This window comes from Cyphellophora europaea (assembly GCF_000365145.1).
Source record: "Cyphellophora europaea CBS 101466 unplaced genomic scaffold supercont1.4, whole genome shotgun sequence".
Lineage (NCBI taxonomy): Eukaryota > Fungi > Ascomycota > Eurotiomycetes > Chaetothyriales > Cyphellophoraceae > Cyphellophora > Cyphellophora europaea.
This window is the reverse complement of record NW_008481810.1, coordinates 828130-849293: the sequence shown is the minus strand read 5'-3', so window position 1 is coordinate 849293 and position 21164 is coordinate 828130. Positions and strand designations below refer to the sequence as shown.

Genomic DNA, 21164 nt, shown 5'->3' with positions numbered 1-21164 from the left:
TACGCCGGAGCATGCTAACTTCTTGATATCGCAGGCAGCTGTGGTGGGCGGTATAACAGCAGGCACATCTGGGCACATGCTTCTCAGCGCAAGTTGAGTTGCATCCAATCTGGCAAGCTGCATATACTGTGTTGACTGCAGGGTTCAACAAACAGACAGAGCAATCGATGTGAGCCGCTCGGACGTTAACAAGGGACGTTCCGAGCCACGGCTCATTGCTGCAACTTTGTCTGGGCATAAGCCGACCCGGAATGTTCAAGGTCATTGGGTAAGTGTACACAGTAGCGCCCGTACCTCGAGGCTTGGGACAAGCAGAGAGTAATCCACCGTCAATCTCGGAGACTCTGGGGGCCACTGGAAGTGGAGGTGCCAGGGTGATAAGTCAAGGTTCGGTCTTGACTGCGTCTGACTTCAACTGGTCATCAGCTAGGCCTCTTTGCTTGTTGCTGGAGTTGTGATCTAAGGCTCATTTGGGACTTGGCTTGTGCTTGCAGCAGTCCCAGTCAAGATTGAAATCGTTGGTAGCGTTATACCCTTTGTAGAGACAAGAAGATGACACAGGGGATAGTGAATGGAAGGATGAGAAGATGCTGCAAGCATGAACAGACGTCGCACTCGAAGTAGAGGAACAGAGATGTATATATTTTGAAGACGGTACCCTCGTCCAGTTCTGATTATAGCCGGAGGCTATTGAGCAACAACACCAAGATGTCAGTACACGGTCTTGTCGAGGTCTACCGGTAGGGGATAGGGTTCTAGACCAGTTCAGAGACACCGAAATACTCGAGAAGAAGGATCGGGAAACAGCAATGATCACTGTAGACGTGAGACCCATAACAAGCTCTTGGATACTACATTTCAAGTTGTTCCCAGGAGGCCCTCATGCCCACCTGCAGCATGAACTAAAGCTCACGAACTTGCCCCACAAAAAACTTGGCGTTCTACCACAAGGCTGCAGCCTCACGGACATTCGCTTAACATTCCTAGTAAGTCACACTACGGCTCGGTAAAACAATAATCCGACCACCACCACCACGACGTCAATCAAGATGGCGCAGCCCCGGCCGCCAACCGCTGAGCCAGTGCTCACTGACTCTTTTACTGTCGACGAACTCACTTTCAGTCTCTCAATCCGAGCCCGCTGTAGTCTTGCAGTCGAGTACCTCTGCTTGCGACACCCTCAGTACTCAACTCTCGAGACGAGCTGGCTTGAATACCCTTACAACCTCGCGTACCTTGTGATCCTTAGCGGTCCTGCCTTCGGCGAGCCCGTTGTTCAGTTTGCTCAACGCGCCTGCGCCGCTGTACGGTACCTAGAATATCACCTCTCGCTTCTGTGGCAGCTCCGCAACGATGTCGTGGGCCGGCTTCAAGAAGAACGTCAACCGGGCGACGACCCAGGTAATGATGAAGACGGGCCACGTGGAGCGAACCTCGGACCGGGACTACGAGGTGGAGGAGCGGTAAGACTGTTCCAACTCACCTGTCTGCGCTTTCTGATTCTCAAACAGTCGGTACCGAACGATGGAGGCGGCAGCGAACCGGCTACAGAAGGAGGCCAAGGGCTATCTCGATAGTCTGCGAGGTTCGCACAATGCCATGCCCTTCTCCATCACCGTTCCTAACATTCCGCAGCAATGACAGCATCTCAGATGCGGATAGCAGAGACGATTGACGCGTTCTACGGAGACGCCGGCACTCGAGATGGCGTATCACGATCCTACAAGCAAGCTGTCGAAGATCTGGATGCGGAGACGATCAAGGCCCTCGATGGACCTTACAGGTAGGCATGAGATACTGTTTGCGTCTGTTTCTCTAATACCCCTTTAGAACGACGGTTCTCGAGCCAATTTCTCGATTTTGTGCCTACTTTCCCGACATTAACGAGTGCATCAAAAAGCGCAACAATAAGCTCCTCGACTATGATGCCGTTCGTTCGAGAGTCAAAAAACTCGTCGAAAAACCCGACAAGGATGTTACCAAACTGCCCCGCACCGAGCGAGAAGCTGAGGTCGCGAAGCAAGCTTACGAACAGCTCAACGAGCAACTTTTCACCGAACTACCGCAACTCATTGACCTACGCGTTCCTTACCTGGATCCATCATTCGAAGCACTCGTTAAGATCCAACTTCGATTCTGTGCAGAAGCCTATTCGCGTATGGCGCAGGTACAACAGTATTTGGATGCTGACACCAGAGATCAGTACGCGCGCGGAGACTTGGATAACCGAGTTGAACAGGTCCTAAGCGAAATCCGTGAATTGACCATTGCCGGCACTGTTTGATAGAATCCCCTTTTCTTCTGATTCTTCCCACCCATTTGCACAGAGGGAGAAGCATAGCACGGCGCCGAATCATGGCGAGGAGCTGCGCACGATACCATGAGATAGGACGCTAATGAAGAAGTCCTCAAAGTTCAAATATTCGCTACCTCTTCTACTGATGGCGATGAGTTCGGTGAACCAAGTGCTCTGCTCTTCCGACTTCAAGACAACGGTATGTCGGGATACGCCATCCCCGCTGGCCATCTCAAGAACCACCCGAAGAACTTCCGAGGCAGGTCAGTCCCGCAGGTCAGTCCTGCAGGTCTCAATGCAAATTGGCCTCGAAGATATTGCTTGCAGCCGCTGCGGATCACTGCCACGGTGAGGGGTCCATGAAACACCGGTCTATCAATCACTTACAAAATCTATCGTAACCTGACGATCAATAGCACGGCACACGCTTCAAAGGTCGCGTCGACAAGGAAATTGCCCATCCTACTCACGATACAGAGACAGAGACAGCGACTTCAGACGCCCAGGACTCAGGGCTCTCGTCAGACCTCATCTCACCATCCCTTCTTCTCCTACCACGACCATCGACGCCTCTCCTGGCCCCGATCCGTCCTCGCAAGCCTCTTCCACCTTCTCAGCGCGCTCGTTCCCGCCCCTCTCAATGCCGCACCTCCAAACTATCTCCTACCGGCTCCTTCGCTCCGTTTACCTGCCTTTACAACTAGTAGGTTTCACGAACGGCGACTCTCGATATTCCCCCAGCCCGGGATGTTTGAGCCGCGTCGCCTTCAATCTTCCCGTGACGTCGACAGCCAGAAAGCCGGCGCTTCCACGATCACGCGACCCCTCCCAGTATTCCATGTCGATCCTTCGCAGACGACACTCCCGCCGCGTGTTCTCCCACTCTGTCCTGGCAAGCCGCTTCGAGCTCTGGTAATCCGGCGTCCTTCGCTCTCGCTCTGTCTTGATATGTTCGCTGTTGGGGTTGATGTGCATGAGCTTCGCGGCGATGTGTGCGGGGATTTGATGGGGGACGTGGTCTGCGGGCGTGGGAGGCATGGCTGGGTATCTCTTGGGGAGGTGGTGGGGCCGCTGGTTTGTGGTTTTGGTGGTATTGTGGGGTTGGCTGGAGTATGGGGTCGAGGCGCGTTTGCACCAGCGCCAGGCGAGCGTCCACTTGGACTTGGGCTTGGGCTCTTCTGCGGATTTCGTGTGTGTCTCGTCATTGCCGGCCTTCGTTGCGGGGGACTCTGGGGCACTGAGGAGCGATGGTTCTGAATCCGGCACGGTCGCCGAGTCGGACGCCTCTGATGTGGTTGGGTGACTTTGCAGGCTGTTGTCGACTATACAGCTCGTTTCCATGCCGCCGCTCCTGTTGCTGCCATCTTTGACGGCAGTGGTCGTGACGGTGAGTGCTCCGTTCAGCTTAAGTCTGTTTCTACTGGTACCACTATCGTTTGCAGGAGCAACTCCGGTGGCGACCGACATTTTGTGATGCGCAGTGCTGCGCTGGTGACGGCGAAAGCGGCGCAAGAAGCACGGTGTGTCTTCCATTCTGACTTTGGCTTCGGGTTGTAGACAGTTTGTCGCGGGGAGTATTGTTCAGAATGTCGTTTACTGGAGGGTATGAATATTTCGAGCAATGTGCGTACATGGAACAGGTTGAGAGCACGAGCTAACGAAAATGCGGGACAGCTCGTCATTAAGTAGCATACCTAGAGAACTGTGCTGAGTCCAGACCGATGTGGTCCTGCTTCTCGACTGGTGGTCCAGTGTTTCGTGGTCCCGATGGTTCGGCGAGGCAACCTTTCTGCAAGGCACCCGCAACGCTGACATCGGTGGATGCTGACTTGGAGGTACTGAAGCGTCTCTGTGCGGCAAGGGCCTGTGTCTTCCACTGTGATACCCTCTGTGCCTATGTACAAGATCAGAACCATGGCGCCATCCATCGAGGATGCATGCAGTGAGCCTTGAGCTGGAGAGATCAGCAACGATTGATACGTCCTCGATTGACAGCCACGAATTCAAGCCCGGCTGTCTGCTATCCCGTTTTAGCTTAACGATTCTGCTATGACATCCTCTCGTAGGCTTGACTCGCTATGCCATTCCGGCCTCGCCATACCTGTATCCAGAGCTGCGCGCCCGATAAGCTCGCCCTGTTTCCTTGCTCCATGCCCTCGACAATACACCTCAGGATCAACTGGCAATAACGCTTCTCCACTCCCGATTCTCCCTCTTCCACTCCTGTTCTTCCGTCTTCTCCCCAACCGGCACTCCCCTTCTGGTGAAAACACTGCTGTGCACCACCGCCACAGGTAAACTCGACTCCTCAACGGCCTCGCCTTCCCACTCCTCATTCGTGAGCTGACGTGCTTTGACCGCTTCTTGAGTCAGACGCCAGAGTCTGCGCTGGTAACGGACCGCATGAGCACGGTTCCTCGACTTCCAACCCGAGACCGCGTCGACGACGCTGCTGTTCTGAAGATTCGGCGTCATGAGATGCTTGGCGATTGAGGCTGGGATTTGATATGCTTCGCGAGGGGCCGAAGGTGACATTGCCGGAAATAGCTCTGGTAGGCCACCAGTGGCCGCTGATTGCCCATTTTTGTGCGCTTCTTGGGCCTTGAGGTGATTTTGGTGAATCATAGCCTTAGCACTTTTGAGAGGTACCGCCTTGGATCGTATATCGCCTTTGATGCTTGAAATGCCGGCTCGTATGCTTCGCTCTTCTTTGCTGTCTTCAGCAAGCGCTCTTCGAGTAGAAACGCCTTGCTCCTTGATGGCCAACGTGGTGCTATGTGCTAGCTTGCTCTTCTTATTCAAATGCCCTGTATCCTTTAGCTGTGACTCTGAGTCAGTACCGACAGACACAGAAGGCCTATTGCCTTCGGTCTGACGGGACCGCTTGTGGGAACGGGTTTTGGCGGCAGGGCTATCTGGTTCGATCATTGTGAGTTGATCCTTTGAGAGATACTTGAACAGAGGGAAAGAACTGTAAAGAGCAGTAAGGGAAGAGGACTAGGAGGCCGCGTAGGATATCAGCTGAAAGGTATCATGGTGAGAATAATAGGCTGGTTCCTTTCAGTGAATACAGGCACAGCGCTGGAGGCTTGGAAGATGGCTGGTGAATAGCAAAGGCGTGAATAGCTGTCAGGCAGGAAGTGCAGCAGGCAGAGAAGAGCGCAATAAGACGAATTGGCCGCGTTGTATGCGTTGAGAATAATGCCCACGATCTGTATTGATAAAGTGAATTGCTTCCGTAGACATAGTATATACATACCGGTGTGCCGTACTTCGAACAGAATCCGACGGCCAGTGTCATCCGACAATCTTGCAGGTATTCTCACAGAGCACCCAACTCCTTCAGCTTGCTGATCATGCCATCCACATCCTCAACCTTCCCACCTCCCTGCCGTGCTGGAGGCTCTTCCACCTTGACAGTCTTCAGTCTAGGTTCGGAATCGATACCAAGGTCTTGCAACGTCTTCTTGTCCACCTTCTTCTTCTTGGCCTTCATGATATTTGGCAAGCTCGCATAGCGAGGCTCATTCAGTCGTAAATCAGTTGTGATGATCATCGGCAGCTTCGCCTTGAGGGTCTCGGTACCGCCGTCAACCTCTCGCTCTACCGTGACGTCTTCTCCCGAGATAGTAACCTCGCTCGCTTGCGTCGCCTGGGGCCAATTCAGTAGTCCGGCAAGCATCTGGCCTGTCTGGCCACTGTCGTCATCGATAGCCTGCTTGCCTAGAAAGATCAGGTTGCTCTTCTCCTGCTCCGCAATGGCCTTGAGCATCTTTGCCACGCCTAACGGCTCCAGAGGCTTGTCTTCGGCCACTTCAACGTGGATAGACCGGTCGGCGCCCATAGCCATGGCGGTCCGCAGAGTCTCGACAGCTTTGGCCGGGCCAGCGCTGACGGCGACAATATCTTCAACCGGTAACTTGCGTTTGTCACGTAGGCTGACAGCCTCCTCGACCGAGAGCTCGTCGAAAGGATTCATAGAGTGTTTGACGCCTGACGTTTCGACGCCGGTCTTGTTGGCCTTGACGCGGGGTTTGACCTGATAGTGTCAGTCCTGGAGGGGAAGAAGAGTTCTATTGAGGCTGTGAGGCCTCAATGAGCGGTCGCGATAGCTGATAGCCTGCAAGAGGTTCTGGTGGCTTGTGCATCGTACAGCTGGGAGGACCTACAGCATAGTCAATGACCCGCTTGACTGGCACCAATATCCTGAGCTTTGACGACGACATATTGGCTGCGTGTCGAAAATGTGGTCACCTCCACTCTCCAACCAATACTTCAACACTGTCGATTTGAAGCGCGGCTCACTCGAAGAGAACGTAGAGCGAGCTCACAATCACCAAAAGAATAATCTCTAGACAATGATCGCGGAGTTGGCGCAAAGCTCCGACTCCGGCCGCGCCCTTAACCTCGGAGCCTCATTCCAAAGCCCACCACTGACCTCATTTGTCGCTTGACTTCGGCGACCCATCACGTGATTTTTCAAACTCTAGGCGCCAAGCCTCACACAGGACCGCACACTCGCCAATCTCGAACGTCCCGCCTTGGATGCGCCTTTGGACCTCGACGATATTCCTTTCACCAACCCACGCCTCGACATCCGACAATACCGTCAAGATGCCGGTACGTTCGCCTACCCTTTCAAGAGACAAGAGATGGAAACCCAAGACTGACAATTATCCCCAGAGTCACAAGTCCTTCCGCACGAAGCAAAAGCTCGCCAAAGCGCAGAAGCAGAACCGCCCCATCCCTCAATGGATTCGTCTGAGAACTGGCAACACCATCAGGTACAGCGCCTCCCCCCTTACCGTCGCTCGCAACACTCGGCTACTCGTAGTAGACCTTTCAGGGCGATGCAGTACGATGAACATGGCAGAATACTGACTCAGGACTATAGATACAATGCTAAGCGAAGACATTGGCGCAAGACCAGAATCGGCATCTAGATGACTCGTTATGTGAACAATGGGCGATGTCGGTTACTCGAGAGACTGGAGAGAGGCATTGATGGTTGTTTGATGATGGAGGATCCTTCGGAAGATAATTCGCGGACCCTCAGCATTTATTGCTCTTCAAGCACGCGTGCACAAGCTCTGGGGAAAAACGTGAAGACCCTCGCAGGCACTTACGATGAAGAGTGCAATGTGGTCATGGAAGCCGAAGTCTTCGATTAGCAGATTGTGTCCGTCACGATCAATGATAACCAAGCTTGAAGCAACATGCCCTATTCTACATCCACGTGAGGTGAGAGTAGTCTTTGAACACGGCGACAAGTTCGAAGTGAAGGTGTTCAAGCTGTTTCAAATGCCTCGTGAGAGGTGTTGATTCAGTATCCATCTATTCGCAGAACTGGGGGCTACTGTGATGATGATGAATGCTTTGATTGATTTGGCTCGGTTCTAATAGCTGCTCGATGAGCCGGAACCTGACCAACCTCAAACTTGTCCCTGTCATGCCATTGCGGAGGATCGAATGCATCATATCATAAGCCGCTGTGAGCCCCGAACCCAAACTCCACCCATGTCGGTTGTTGGTGATGCCCGAAACGCCTTCGCAGATGCAGGACGTAGAGTGACTCATTGTCACACGCAGCGCGCCTCTACGCATGCGGCTGTCGTCGAAGCGGGTAGAAGATGTTCAGCGGCTGAGATGGTCAGTAATGAATAGATTGCCAGGGACAGAACAACTCACTCTTCAGCCCATTCGTTCTCGCGACGGATTTGATCCTCCTCCTCAGGGGTGAAGTCGTTCTGGATATTGAACGTCTTCCGGATCTCCTCGGGAGACTTGCCCTTGATCATGTTGGCGACGGTCTTGCAGCCGACGTCAAGGAGAGCCTTGATGTCAAGGTAGTTGGCAGCCTAATTAATACTCAATTAGTATGCTTCACAAAGCAATCTCCGTGACAGCAACTTACCAAGATGATCTCGAACAGCATCTCTTGATCGACCTGCATGAACTTCTGGTCCCACTCATCGATCTCGGTGGACTTCTTGCGGGAATCGGACTCGTCCTCGTTGGCTTTCTCGGGGTCGTCCTTGTGATGGGTGCACCACTCGATGACCTTCTTTAGCACAGCAGCATTAACATTGGGAATAGGAATCGGCTCGGTGATGGCATCCTCGCCCAAGTCGCCAACCATGTTCTTGATCAGGACCGATCGCTCGGCAACGCCACGCTCTTTTACATGTTAGCAACAACTTGAAGCGCGGAGAAAAGCCGAACTTACCGACATCAACGTTCTCGCCATCAGAGCTCATGAGAGTGAGCTTGCTATTGTCGGCAGCCATTGCGACGGTAGTGAATAGGTGTGTGAGGATGGATGGAATGGATAAGTCGAACTGGTCTGGAGGATCTGCTCGGAGCCGTCTGAGTAAGCGTATGCGAAGTCGCAGGCAGTAAGGCCGTAAAGTGGAAGAATGGAAGAATTAAGTAATCAGAGAATGCTGGGGCCTGGGTGAAGTGGTGACTACAAGGATGATTCAGATGCAGGAGTGATTGCAAGTGACATGGCTTGCACAAAGACCTTGGGCAGGTGCTGCCGCCGCGGGGCGGGCGCAGGCTGCAGGTGGGGTCCGCCAGTCTTGGCGAGTTGCCTGGTGCCTGAAACGGCCTTGCGCCGGCTTTGCGGATAAAAGAACTTTTGGTGGAAATAGGTGCTCCTGGGACTGAAGGGCGGGCTAGGGATTCGACTTACTCACCTATGGTTGAAGGATTCTGAACAGTCTCGCCAAGCTGACAGTGCGATTCTAATGTGATACAAACAGTGAGTGATCAGAGAAACTTACGAAGGAAGAGGATCATCTCATTGTTAAACGTAATCAAAGCCAAGCTCTGCAAACAGCACATGTTCAATGCCGAGTCACTGTGACAGGAACAATGCTTTAACAGTATGGCGATGGTGTGTCAATGCGCTAATGAAAGAGTAGATAGCTTCGGTGAATAGACACATTCCGGATCTCTATTCTTCTTACCACTTTGGGCCTTGTCACTCGCGCCAAATGATCGACGTCGCGTCTGCCCCTTGAACCGGGCGCGATCGTGACAGGCCATCGTCTAGCCTGGCATAATCTGCCTGACATTTCCTTGCTTTGCAATCATCATGCGATCGCTATCACGCTCGTCGCGGCTGCCCTAAGAGCATCAGGCCTCTCGGTCCCGTAGCGCTTCGCATCGCGTCATTGCTCTCGACTGTGCTCGCGTTCCTGCTGCCTTTACTGAGGTAGTGCATCTGCGGTATAGAACTATGCGCGATTGCAAACCGCTCCTCTTCCCAGAGGCAGATACTCCTGCGCAATCGCCTTGATCTCATCTGCTTTGCTGACTTTCGCTGCAAGATGTGGCGGCGCACCTATCTACTACTGTTGTTTGTGCGCATCTACTTTGCGCTGTGTCCGAGTTATCTGCATCCAGACGAGAACTTCCAAGGACCAGAAGTCATCGCAGGTAAGGGCATTCCCACCTCGCGAGTCCGAGGTACTGATAGCAAAAAAGGTACTGTCTTCGACTACCCAAGCCGTCGGACGTGGGAATGGACCTCAGACCGACCGATTCGCAGTGTCTTCCCGCTATGGCCAGCGTACGGCTTGCCAATGGTCCTTCTCCAGTGGCTGTGGCCACGCGGTAGTGACGAGCCTGTTGATACCACCGCCATCTACTATACCTTGCGAGTTGTCATGTTCATCCTCAGCTTCGTACTGGAAGATTGGGCCATTCATGAGCTGGTTCATTCCCCAAGATATCGGAGACAGGCGGTGGTACTGGTGGCTTCGTCGTACGTGACCTGGACCTATCAGACCCACACCTTTTCCAACTCCGTGGAGACCCTTATTGTGCTTTGGAGTCTTGTGTTGATAGAGCGCATAGCCAATGAAGAGGTAGGAGCCTCAACTTATCCTCCTGATTCCCAGCTCATGATTTCAGAATGCTTCGCTCTCTTCAAGCTTTGTCTTGGCCTTCTTGCTTGTCTTTGGCACTTTCAACCGAATCACGTTTCCAGCTTTCGTTATGATACCCGGCATCACACTGCTGCCACAGTTTTGGAATAGGTAAGCCGACTACGAGCCAGCTCAACGGTCAGACCTGACTAGCTAGACCTTCTTGCTTCTTCACCATTATCGTCTCCGGCTTATTTTGGACCTTTATCGCTGTTGCGACCGACACAGCATACTATAAACCCGAGGCGAACGACTCTTACCGCGCCTTGTTTCGCCATATCAGCAGTTCGCCAGTAATAACTCCTCTCAACAACATCATCTACAACTCCCAAACCTCCAATCTCGCCCAACATGGCCTCCACCCTCACTACCAACACCTCCTCGCAAACTTGCCCCAGCTTCTTGGGCCTGCCCTCGTCCTCCTCGTTGGACAGTGCTATCCTTTCGGCCAGCGCACGCTGACATCGGTGCTGTTCAATCCTCGACTCTCTTCTGCCACGACATCGATCCTCATCCTCTCCATCATCCCTCACCAGGAATCCAGGTTCTTGCTTCCCTGTGTTCCGTTACTTCTGACCTGCCTTCGGCTCCCCACATCGCCCCGCCTTCGCACAGCATTCTGGAGTTCCTGGGCAGTCTTCAACCTGCTCCTCGCCACCCTCATGGGCAGCTATCACCAGGCCGGCATTGTCCCGGCACAACTCTCCGTTCCCAGCATTGTTCAACAGTCCCTCAACACAACTTCATCATCCTCGGAAAACATCGAAGTCTTCTGGTGGAAGACCTACCCACCTCCCACTTACCTCCTCGGCTCGCCGCCACCAAACCACCCTACCTCCGACAAGCCCCTCAACATCAGCACGATCCCGCTGCTAGGCCTTCCGCAACGCGATCTACTCTTTCTGCTCATGCAGCACGTCCCGACCTGCGATCCATCCCTCATCGAGCGTCTGACCCCTCACAGCCAGTCCACGGACGTTTTCGTCGCTGCGCCGCTGTCCGCCTGGCGCCTCCCAGACGGCCAGTACCCGGACGTACGAGATTTCAGCTTCCAGGTGGAGTTTGAGCGACAGGACGTGCAACTAGCGCTGCGCAATCTGGGGACGTGGAGAAAGCACCTCAACCTGGACGACATGGATTTCGGGGACGATGGCATCTTGCCGACTCTACAGCGCGTGGTTGGGAGAAGGGGCTTGGGAGTTTGGAGAGTTGAGCGCGTTTGCGAATGACAATGACAAAGGTTCGCACACATCGAAAAATGTGTGCCGTTGTTGACGCGAGGGCGAGAAAGGGGAAGGGGCCTGGACAGACGTGAGCGCGAGGGGCACATTGGAACGTCAGCTGGGGCGGGCATCCTGAGGCTTTTGGGACGGGGAAGATGCTGCGATGATGAGATACCCAAGTTTGCGTACGGAGAGCAGCCTTCCTGAGGACTGCTGTAGAAGTCAGGCTTCAGACTAAAGATCAGTAGAGAAGCAATAATACGGTCTCCGCGCTCGACGTTGCCTTTTAGTCGGTACCGGCTCTACTGTACTGTACCTCAGTCGGGCCTCTACGACAATCATACACAGAAGGCATCAATCATCGAGGGTATGGATGGATGGATGGATGGATGGATAGATAAAAGAAAGGCTGGGGCAGGAAGGGTGATGATTTGCTTATTCGCCTGAGCTGCTGCAGGTCTGTTCAAGTCCCCGGGGATCATGAGGTGTTGATTTGGTATAGACTAGAACCCTTGCCAATCACTGCCACTGGGGCCCAACCAAGTCCGGCTTTCGTTCGCACGTGTGTTGTGTGTTATGTGTGTGTCTCTCTCTCTGTGGACAGGTATTTGGACACGTCCTTCTGGAGTTCACGTTCGCTGCCCATGCCTCTTCGCCTTCCGCCTTTGGTGGGAGGGCGATGTGGCGCACCAGTCTACCACGCTGATATCATATGCCAATTGTCGAACGTATGCGGGTCTTTTGTCAGCTCAAAGCTAAGTCGGCCGTGGCGGTGGTGTGGAGAGGGATAGGTTCACTGGCCTCCAGTGGCGGGTGGCTGATCGTCCTCATCCTCTGGCTGGTCGAAGAGAAAGTTGGCAGCCAGCTCTTCGTTCTTGTCGCACGCAAAGTAGGCCTGGATGACCGCATCGCGGGAGAAGCCGAGTCGGGTCAGCCGCTCGATGGCATCTTGCTCTTCAACGGTCACCTCGATTTGCACGCCGGGACGCAGTGGGCCACCTTCTTCGCCGCCCATGTCCTGCAAGTCAATTAGCGTCTGCACAATCTTGGAAATGACACAGGGTCACTTACCTCGGCCAATAGCTGCAAGAATTGCTCCTGATTCTGACCAATCATCTGGGCAAGCTGAGGGTTGCCTTCCGCAACCTGCTGCAGAATGGGCTCGAGCATAGCGGGCTGTTGCTGAACCAGCTGGCGGAGGTGTTGGAAGTGCTGAGAATTACGGAGGAAGTCCATGTTCATCTGTCCACCAGCGCCCGCACCTGCACCCGCACCAAGACCAGCCGCTGCACCAGCCGCGGCACCTCCACCAGCAGCGCCACTCCGAGCGCCACCGCTTCCACGGGTGCCACCCTGAGCGGCAGCGGCAGCTTCAAAGAGGTTGACTGGTTCATCGCCGCCAGAGGGTTCGGGGGCAGGCGCGGCGGGAGCGGTGCCAGGGTTCGCGGCGGGAGGAGGTGAAGTTGGGGCTTGCGCGCCACCAGCAGGCGGTTGTCGCTGCTCGGTCTGGACGTGCTCGGGAATGCCATTGAGTAGATATTCAATAGCCCGGTCGGGGTTGTAGAAAGCTGCACGGAGTGCACGCTCAATCTCTGGTCGTCCAAAACCCATAGCCTCCATCTCTCTTATGGTCGATTCATTTCGGTTGCCGATTAGCATAGCAGAGGGGTCGTTGAACTGCGCACTGCCGGCAGGAGCAGCTCCAGTCGCAGGCTGAGCGGGGGTAGGTGTGGCGGGTGGATTTGAAGCAGCGGGAGCGGGCTGTTGCTGAGGCGCAGCGGGTTGCGCAGGGGTCGAGGCAGGCTGAGCGGGTGTGGCAGGAGGAGCAGGCTTGGGCGCGGGAGCCGCCTTTGGCTGGTAGATGTTAGCTGCTGAGTAGGAGATGCGAAGGACATGATCTGACCTTGGTGATCATGCATACTATAAAGCCCTTCTCTTCGATTTTGTAGGACTCGACCGTGTTCGCATCAGCGAGGACCTTGCCTGTGGTTCATGAGTGTTTGTAATGATTGCACAACTCCTGAGACGCACCAGAGTAGATGAGCTTTTGGCTGGAAGCCTCCCATCCCTTCTCAGCGGCGACCTTCTCCTTGACCTGCGCGATCTGCGGAAATAATGAGTATCGAGTCCAGACGATCGAGGTGGGGAGGGAGCGTGCGTACCGTATCCGAGGGCTCAGCCTCGATACTGAACTTCTGCTGCTTCAAATCCTGTGTCCGAGTCAGCATACATGAGTTCGAGGTTGTGGCAACAACGAGCCTACCTTGAAGTTGAGCTTCATCTTGCCCCACTATCGAACGGTTCGCCGCCCACGATTGAAAGACGTAAGAGAAAATCAATTTACGGTTCAACAATGTGCGCTTTGACCGTGGCGTGCGTGAGAAGTTCGGTTCGCAACAAAGTAGTAAGATGGCGGAGGAAACAAGTGGAGCGGAAGTCGAGGTAACAACATCTTTAGGCCGCAGGTGTTGGCGGCATGAATGACGCGAGAGAGCCGCTCTGCCTGATTCTGCCAAGCCTCTGCAGTTGCCTTGTGATAGAGCTTCTATACCACTCTATTTCTCTCACTGACCTGCCGTTGACCTGCCGCTTCTGCCTGTGACTCTCACATCCAATCTCACAACCTCTGGCGTTTGCAGCATTTCTGTAGGCCTAGGCACCACCTCAGCGCCACTTCACTCCACAGCCCGGTCCTCTACCGGCCGCCCTTGCTCGAAGCAGAGGCTTGCCTAGCCATAGCCACAGAAGCTGCCCTGGACTGCAGCGGAGTGGCCGCTCTCGAACCATCCCTCGGCTGCCCAGTGGCGGTTAGGCCAGCTTGCCCTCTATCCTTGCTAAATCGAAAGTTCCCTGGTTCGCCCACCAATGTCACCTCATCCGCGTACTCCTTTCGATACTGGTTCGTCAATCTCAATGCCTGCGCCAGTGTTCGTGAATCGCCTTCCTCGTCCTTAGCTGCAGAGGCAATCGTCAATCCGAGGCCTTCGGTAGCACCATTATTTTGTGTCGGTGCTGGTGTCGTATCCTTGCTCTGCTGTCCCAACTCCGCCGTAGTTTTCTTGCCAGACTTCTGTCCTGGCTTTTCCCACGTATGACCATATGTGGCAGAAAACACCGAGAGCTGCGCTATCTTCTCGAAACTTTTGTTGAGTGCGGTCGACAGGTCAAGGATTCTCGGCGTTAGCACGTTGGCTGCACAAGGCGCTTGGAAGATGCGGATGCCCATGCACCAGTAGTATGCCATGGGCGAAATGGAGTGGGCGTTATGTCTCCGCTGCTTTCGAATGATATACAACGACGACCGTTCAGGAATCCCGCTGGCCGTGTCTACCATCGTATTTGCGTCTTCAGGGTCGTGCAGCAGGATGTACTCGACGCCAGGCTTCTTGGCCATCTCCTCGTGAAATGACTTGTACGTCCCAATGATCCTGATCCACTTGTCCATGTCTCTCCGGTCGTCAAAGACTTCTGCATTTCTGCAGCCAGGCTCAAAGAATGGCGAATGCATAAAGTAGTAGAGCACTATAATCTTGTCAGCAATCAACAGAGCCCATGCTATTGCACGAAAGTACCATTGTTGTGATTGATAGAGCCGCGACCCTCAGTCGCAACCCATTCCGGTTTCGAAAACACTTGCTGGCTTTGGTCTTCGTAGACGTACTGCGCCATCGTGGCGAGACGGGAGCTTGAAATCGGCACCCTCTTAATGTGTTACCGAAAGTCTGAGTACCCAATTCCAATCATCCTGATGGCAGACATGTCAATACCCGGAATCCCTGTGTCACGCTGAGAGGTCAAACACAGTCCAAGTTGATGCGCGGCGTGCACAAGGCGTCGGCCCTTCTTGGCAACTGTTTTTAGCGTGGCTTCATTGACGTTCATCGTACCTTCCCTTCTACACACCTGCTGCTCGCCCTCTGCTTACCGTGACCCAGAACACTCTCGCCATTACTCCGTGACACTAACGACTCATGCAGCTTACAGCCTTCCTCTCAACTCACCTGTCACCTGGCGAGAGCACTTCAACGCTGCGCTGACAACAAGTAGCAGCCCTTCAAGAGTTGCGACTCCACTGTGTAATGAACAATGGATCAATCTCGAACGTATCAATCGCTTCGCAAAGCCATGACAAGATTCACTGCGGACTATGTCGCTCCCACTGACTTTCAGCCTATGTTGTTTGGGACGGAGCTGGAGATCCTGGTGAAGTTCACGAATGCTCCGATTTTCGATGTGCAAATTCACGAAAGATACAACCAAGTGGCTGAATATCTCAGTCAACAGCTGACCTTGGCCGGCATACGGCACTACAAGCATGAGAGCGGCCAGCCCGCCGACTATACGCAATGGGCTCTGACAACAGATGGAAGCATTCCCCAAGATCACGCTGGTGGGGTTTTCGGCTTCGAACTCGTATCACCGATTCAACAGAACACTCGGTGGCCCGCGTGGTTAGATAATTACGAAACGATGTACCTGAGTCTTCGACAGCATTTTACCCTCGTTGACGAGAAATTGTGTGGAACACACGTACACGTATCCCCTCTGTCGGCTCATGGGTGGTTTGACCACTTCGAGGCTTTGAAGCGCGTTGCCAAAGCCGTTATATATTTCGAACGCTGTGTGGACTCTCTGATGCCTCTTAATCGACTGAAAGTCCACTATTGTCGGAGCAATCGCTACAATCCCATTTTCCGTGGTCGTAGCATCCAGTCAGTGCTCGAAATGATCGACTCGACTGGAGATCCGACCGCTCTGGCTCATCTCATGTGCTCTGACGGCAACGACGGTTCAAGCCACCGATACTACAGATGGAACTTCACTCGTCTTACTGATGCCTCAGTCGTTGATCCGATTGACCCTTCCGATGCTGCATACACGAACAGCCCGAAGTGTCATCATGCTGAACACCACCAAGATCCCTATGCCAACCAGCGGAAAGGAACGATTGAATTCCGACAGCCGCCAGGCTCTCTTAGTTTTGCCCAAGCCGAGGAATGGTCCCAGTTTGCTGTCGGGTTCGTCGTAGGAGCTATGGCCTGTGTTACTTCCGATCACGAGAGCGCAGTTGACATGACACGACCCGCCGACTTGAATGCCTTGCAGAGGATATTGAGGGTAGGGGTCCAGGCAGGACAAGTCGACGTTGGGAACCTGCTAGCGCACATCTTTGACGAAAAAGCTCAACTTCCCAATGGACCTTTCGAGAAAACTGAAATTGATCCGGCCGAGCTTCCACGCCTCAAGGCCAAACGGCCCGTAGATGATGCGAACGATGAGCGATTCTTCTTGGCTAGCTTCGATGGTCTTCTCGAAGATATCGACGATGCAGCAGCGTAAAAGCCGGATGCTGCAGGCTGACCTGGTGTCCCGAGGGAGTCAGACATTCCACGAGTCGTTGACGCAACAAATGTGCCAACCGGACCCTAACTCTGAAGTCAGAATCTATCATTGGAGACGAAACATCACAGGCAACTGACATTTTGGAGCTAACGTTCACCAGCAGCCTTTGCCATCTTGACTGTTCCAGAATTGGAGTGCCGGTGGTTCAAAGCCTCACCCGTGACTCCCTCCCTCGACGTGTCACGTTTGCCTCCTTCGGTCGAAACTTCGCGATGCGTCGAGCGGGAAATTGATGACGGGTTTTCGCTCAACAGTCTCGACTGACTATATGACGGAGCCCGAAAACACATCGTCAAAGCTATTATAAGAGCCCATACCCATGCTGAAATCAAAGTCGGCAGGAAGGCCAAAGGGGTCAAAGAAGTTCTGATCCTGAAGCGTGAACGTGTCGTTTCCGAAACCGGCCATCGTACCAGGCTGCGAACTATTGGCGATGCCGTTTTGATCTGCGAGGGGACCATCATTATTGGCGTTGGACCAGTCAGTGAGGGAATTGGAACTGCCGCTGGGATAGGTGCCTTCTACGGCGCCGTTGATCGGCCTGCCACCGGAAGGTTGCGACGTAGCTGGCGCTGGGTCCAGGACTGCACGTGAGCTAGAAAGATCTAGATGGCTGTGTTAGCACTATGGTACCTTGCTGGCGCTGCCGGACGTTGATTACCTGAATCCCGCTGTCCTTGCGCATTGGCGTGAGGATATCTGCCCGCTGCCACCGCACGATCCGCATCCTCTGCGTCGTCGTCGTCGTCGCCACCGCGAGTCGCGTGGGGCCAGCCGGCCGCGCCGGCCTCCTTTTTGGCCCGGACCTGAAACGCTTTGAGCTGGCCCTCGAGCGCGTCGAGATTCTTCTTGGCTGTATCGATGGAGCGCCAATACTCGACGAACTGGTCGTACGCCATCCTGAGGACCTCGAAATTCGAGTGCACGAGCTCCTTCTCGGTGTCGTCGGCGCAGTACAGCTCTCGTCGGAGCAGCTGCACGGCGGCGGCCAGCCAGATCGTGTTGACGAGGAACGGGTTGATGTAGCGGTAGAACTGGTCGTTGCAACGGTGGGTGATGTCGAGGATCGAGTTCGACGCCTCGAAGTACTGGTCGACATTCTCCTGGTTCTGTGACTCGGTATGGCGCGAGCGGCTTCCCCCGTCGCGAGGTGAGCCGTGGCTGCCTTCGCGTTTTCGGCCGTGCCCGCCGGTATGTCGGCCCGAGGTTTTGAACAGGTGGTATTTGAGCGTCATCAGGAAGGCGAGTTGCGTCATGAGGTGGATGCTGTAGATCTGTGCGTGTAGTTCTCTCAGCGTCTTTGTGCCGGCCAGGACCTGCACCGCGGCGGTGGAGTCAAAATTCAGGTACTGCCCGCGGTATTTCAAGCTCCCCGGCAAAGCCATGGAGAAGTAGCGGGCTGCATTGTAGAAGGTCGTCAAGCGCTTGCGGGCTTCGTCGATGCGCTCGGCCTGGTTGGCGGCCTGCTGCTGGGGCGTAAAGGCTCCCTCCCAGCCAAGCTCGGAGCCCAGAGACCTGTTGACGCCGTTGGGGGCGGATATCGTCTGGGCGTCTTTCATAATCGAGTTGATGACCACAAACCATGCCCGGGGAGAGTGGTTGCCGGTGGCCTGGAGGACTTTGCAGCGGCTCATGGTGTTGATCTCAAGCAGACAGCTGCGCTGCGGTTGCTGCTGCTCCCACATGTTGTCCTCTGCGGGAAGGAATGTTTCGTTCTGTAGCCAGCTGATAGCGGTGGGGCATCGTCTGATGACGCTGGCAAACACGTCCATCTCCCATATTGCCCACCAAGCTCGGCGCTTCTCTTCATCTTGTGCCCAGCCAGTCGGGTCGTTGTCTATCCAATCCGACGTTTTGCCTGAGTCGACGAGGTGCAGGTTCAGCTCGTACGCCACCCTGATGCAGACGCCGAGGTAGCGCCACGCTCGACCCCTGACGCCCTGTATGAGCAGCCAATGGCTGATGAGTACCAGGGACTGTAGTAGAGGCAGCGGAGGCGGCTCATCTCCACAATCGACGAGCGCGGCATTGGCGGCTTTCATGGCGAACTCAATTAGACCTGCGACTGAGATGGTGGCAACGACCGGGCTGAAGCCTAGCTGTGCCGGGGTCGGCTCCCATTGTTTGACAGCAAACGCTGCGATGGGCGCCAACAGAGCCTTGACGGTGTTCAGATCCTGGATCTGGAGGATCTGCGCCCAGAACCTGCTTTCGGGGAAAAGGCGGAAGGACATGAAGGTCCTGAAGTAATTCTCGGCCAACACGTTCATCATGTCCGGGGCGATTTGCATAGCCGCACATGCTGCGATGACGAGTGAGCCGCTCGACGGCGACCGACCATTGGGCGATTCCGCGATGCGCTGACTCTGCGGGCTGGTTGACTCGTGCGACGGGTGGATGATGAACGATAGACTCTGGATATCCTTGGGATTCCTCAGTGTCGTGGAAGACGAGCTGATGGAGACAGTCCTCCGCGGGGCTTCAGTGGGGTCTGGATCTGAATGCTCTGTCTGCTCAACAGCGTACTCCAGCTCAGTATCGTCGTCGTGGCTCCCGCTGAGTCGTCGCCTTTTGTGGCGGGCGTTTTTCGAGCCTAGCTTCGGCCCTGGCTTGAGCATGCGCTCCGGATAAGAGCATTGCTGGCCATTCTGGGTGCAGATGGAGCAGTGCGGGAGCTTGCGATCGCATTTCACCTTTCTTCGGCGACAGCTGTGGCAGGCGATCTTGGATAGCGCATCTGCACCGACTTCCGCTCGGATCGCCGCACGACCCGCTTCATCCAGGGCGCCTTGCATCTGTCCTCTGGTCAAGCTCGTCGACCATCAGGCTTAAAGCCAGGACATGTACTAGTATAGTAGAACGACGTGGTGGGGACAGCGAGTCTCGGCCTGGAGACTGAGGCTGACTGGGAGGGTTGTGGCTTGGCGGCCAACGTACATTTCGCAGCGCCTCTAAACGCCGCTTTTAGAGTCGCCATAGCCGCGCCTCCCCCCCGGAGTCCCATCCCCACCTTTCGCTACCAGCCCCCACAGTCAATAGTGTCATCTTGAGCCTTACCCATATAGCTCGTCGCCCCAGGCGCCGTGATACGTCAGCTACAAAGTTGTAGGTGGGCATTATATCCCAGTGTATGGTGAACGCAGTCAATCCTTTAATGCCCCCGCAACAAGGTTCCACCCATTGTTGTACACGCCCGAGGGCCGTGGGACTTCAAGACGGCTCTGGGACGACACGCTGCGGGAGCTAGAACAGTCCAAGATCCACCAGGTTCCCAAGTCGAAATAGTGAGGAGAGTATGGACTGCCAGTCAGCAAGCTAAGATCTCAGAGAAACGCCCGGCTGTCGCGCATAAGTTCTATGTATCATTGTATGATCATTCCTCATCGACAGCGGTATCTTGGACGGCCCAGTCCTGCACATAAGATCCACACACAGCTTTACAGTGTGTGATCCTTGCAAGAATGTGTTCATTGAGGAGTAGTACAGCACCTACCTGGGTAGGGATGATGGGAGGGAGGCTGAAACGAGAGATGCACGCTGTGCTCTACCCCCCACCGTACTCTATCGATAATCGACTTCCTCCACCCGCCAAAAGTTCCATCAAGAAAGAACGAACGACTGCCTAACGGACACTGGATCGTGCAGAATCTCTCGATCTGATATCTTTCCGTTCTAAGCTCGTACAAACCCCACAAACACTCTCTGCGCGAACTCACTCATGTCCTCCAACGTCGGCCTCTCCACGCCCCGCGGCAGCGGCACCTCGGGCTACGTGCAACGCAACCTCTCGGTCCTCAAGCCACGCGCCGCGGGCGCGGGCCAACCCTACAACCTCGCCAGCAGCAAAGACACGGCGCCCCGGGCGCGGAAGCCCGACCAGCACATCCTTCAACACGACCGCCTGCGCGCCATCGAAGTCAAAGTCCTCGAGCTGCGCGACAAGCTCGAGGACGAGGGCAAGTTGGACGACGACGCGATCGAGGATCAGTGTGAGAAGCTGCGCGGGGAGTTGACGAGGGAGTTGGAGAGTGGGAAGGGCAGGACGGGCAAAGGGGGTGGGAATAGATTGAAGAGTTACCAGGTGCATGAGATGGCCGAGGCCAAGGAGCGGGAGAGCGAGCGGTTGCGGAGGGCGTTGGGCTTGAAGGGCGATGAGGGAAGGGAGGATGGCGAGCATCCGATGGCGAGGCAGGAGAGGAGACGGCAGAAGAGGGAGATGGAGGAGGCGGGTAAGGAGAGGAAGGAAGCTGTGGATGAGGATGACCGATGAACAATGAAAAAAGCTCTGGCCATTTGTTATGGGGTATC

The 21164-nt window shown here is 54.7% G+C and overlaps 12 protein-coding genes across 12 annotated transcripts; 5 read left to right on the top strand and 7 right to left on the bottom strand.

Annotated features, from left to right (window-relative positions):
- Positions 1–1353: 1353 nt before the first annotated feature.
- On the top strand, positions 1354–2284 carry HMPREF1541_04551 (protein hob3; the record flags this gene model as incomplete). The annotated part of the gene is made up of 4 exons (XM_008718896.1): positions 1354–1463; positions 1512–1585; positions 1636–1783; positions 1831–2284. The coding sequence occupies 4 exons, from the start codon at positions 1354–1356 to the stop codon at positions 2282–2284; spliced, it is 786 nt and encodes a 261-aa protein (XP_008717118.1).
- Positions 2285–2980: 696 nt separating this feature from the next.
- HMPREF1541_04550 (uncharacterized protein) lies at positions 2981–3763 on the bottom strand (the record flags this gene model as incomplete). The annotated part of the gene is made up of 1 exon (XM_008718895.1): positions 2981–3763. One exon carries the CDS (start codon positions 3761–3763, stop codon positions 2981–2983), a length of 783 nt encoding a protein of 260 aa, XP_008717117.1.
- A 708-nt stretch (positions 3764–4471) lies between these two features.
- HMPREF1541_04549 (uncharacterized protein) lies at positions 4472–5224 on the bottom strand (the record flags this gene model as incomplete). Its single annotated transcript, XM_008718894.1, has 1 exon — positions 4472–5224. One exon carries the CDS (start codon positions 5222–5224, stop codon positions 4472–4474), a length of 753 nt encoding a protein of 250 aa, XP_008717116.1.
- A 394-nt stretch (positions 5225–5618) lies between these two features.
- On the bottom strand, positions 5619–6522 carry HMPREF1541_04548 (uncharacterized protein; the record flags this gene model as incomplete). Its single annotated transcript, XM_008718893.1, has 2 exons — positions 5619–6335; positions 6466–6522. The coding sequence occupies 2 exons, from the start codon at positions 6520–6522 to the stop codon at positions 5619–5621; spliced, it is 774 nt and encodes a 257-aa protein (XP_008717115.1).
- Positions 6523–6910: 388 nt separating this feature from the next.
- HMPREF1541_04547 (60S ribosomal protein L39) lies at positions 6911–7239 on the top strand (the record flags this gene model as incomplete). Its single annotated transcript, XM_008718892.1, has 2 exons — positions 6911–7080; positions 7191–7239. 2 exons carry the CDS (start codon positions 6911–6913, stop codon positions 7237–7239), a joined length of 219 nt encoding a protein of 72 aa, XP_008717114.1.
- Positions 7240–7980: 741 nt separating this feature from the next.
- Positions 7981–8583, bottom strand: HMPREF1541_04546 (E3 ubiquitin ligase complex SCF subunit sconC; the record flags this gene model as incomplete). The annotated part of the gene is made up of 3 exons (XM_008718891.1): positions 7981–8154; positions 8211–8473; positions 8523–8583. The coding sequence occupies 3 exons, from the start codon at positions 8581–8583 to the stop codon at positions 7981–7983; spliced, it is 498 nt and encodes a 165-aa protein (XP_008717113.1).
- A 1047-nt stretch (positions 8584–9630) lies between these two features.
- HMPREF1541_04545 (uncharacterized protein) lies at positions 9631–11459 on the top strand (the record flags this gene model as incomplete). Its single annotated transcript, XM_008718890.1, has 4 exons — positions 9631–9739; positions 9788–10170; positions 10217–10341; positions 10388–11459. The coding sequence occupies 4 exons, from the start codon at positions 9631–9633 to the stop codon at positions 11457–11459; spliced, it is 1689 nt and encodes a 562-aa protein (XP_008717112.1).
- A 787-nt stretch (positions 11460–12246) lies between these two features.
- HMPREF1541_04544 (UV excision repair protein Rad23) lies at positions 12247–13681 on the bottom strand (the record flags this gene model as incomplete). The annotated part of the gene is made up of 5 exons (XM_008718889.1): positions 12247–12471; positions 12525–13307; positions 13357–13436; positions 13485–13557; positions 13616–13681. The coding sequence occupies 5 exons, from the start codon at positions 13679–13681 to the stop codon at positions 12247–12249; spliced, it is 1227 nt and encodes a 408-aa protein (XP_008717111.1).
- Positions 13682–14148: 467 nt separating this feature from the next.
- Positions 14149–15122, bottom strand: HMPREF1541_04543 (uncharacterized protein; the record flags this gene model as incomplete). The annotated part of the gene is made up of 2 exons (XM_008718888.1): positions 14149–14975; positions 15026–15122. The coding sequence occupies 2 exons, from the start codon at positions 15120–15122 to the stop codon at positions 14149–14151; spliced, it is 924 nt and encodes a 307-aa protein (XP_008717110.1).
- A 417-nt stretch (positions 15123–15539) lies between these two features.
- HMPREF1541_04542 (uncharacterized protein) lies at positions 15540–16793 on the top strand (the record flags this gene model as incomplete). Its single annotated transcript, XM_008718887.1, has 1 exon — positions 15540–16793. One exon carries the CDS (start codon positions 15540–15542, stop codon positions 16791–16793), a length of 1254 nt encoding a protein of 417 aa, XP_008717109.1.
- A 327-nt stretch (positions 16794–17120) lies between these two features.
- On the bottom strand, positions 17121–19651 carry HMPREF1541_04541 (uncharacterized protein; the record flags this gene model as incomplete). Its single annotated transcript, XM_008718886.1, has 2 exons — positions 17121–17461; positions 17518–19651. 2 exons carry the CDS (start codon positions 19649–19651, stop codon positions 17121–17123), a joined length of 2475 nt encoding a protein of 824 aa, XP_008717108.1.
- A 923-nt stretch (positions 19652–20574) lies between these two features.
- On the top strand, positions 20575–21126 carry HMPREF1541_04540 (uncharacterized protein; the record flags this gene model as incomplete). The annotated part of the gene is made up of 1 exon (XM_008718885.1): positions 20575–21126. The coding sequence occupies one exon, from the start codon at positions 20575–20577 to the stop codon at positions 21124–21126; it is 552 nt and encodes a 183-aa protein (XP_008717107.1).
- Positions 21127–21164: the final 38 nt, after the last annotated feature.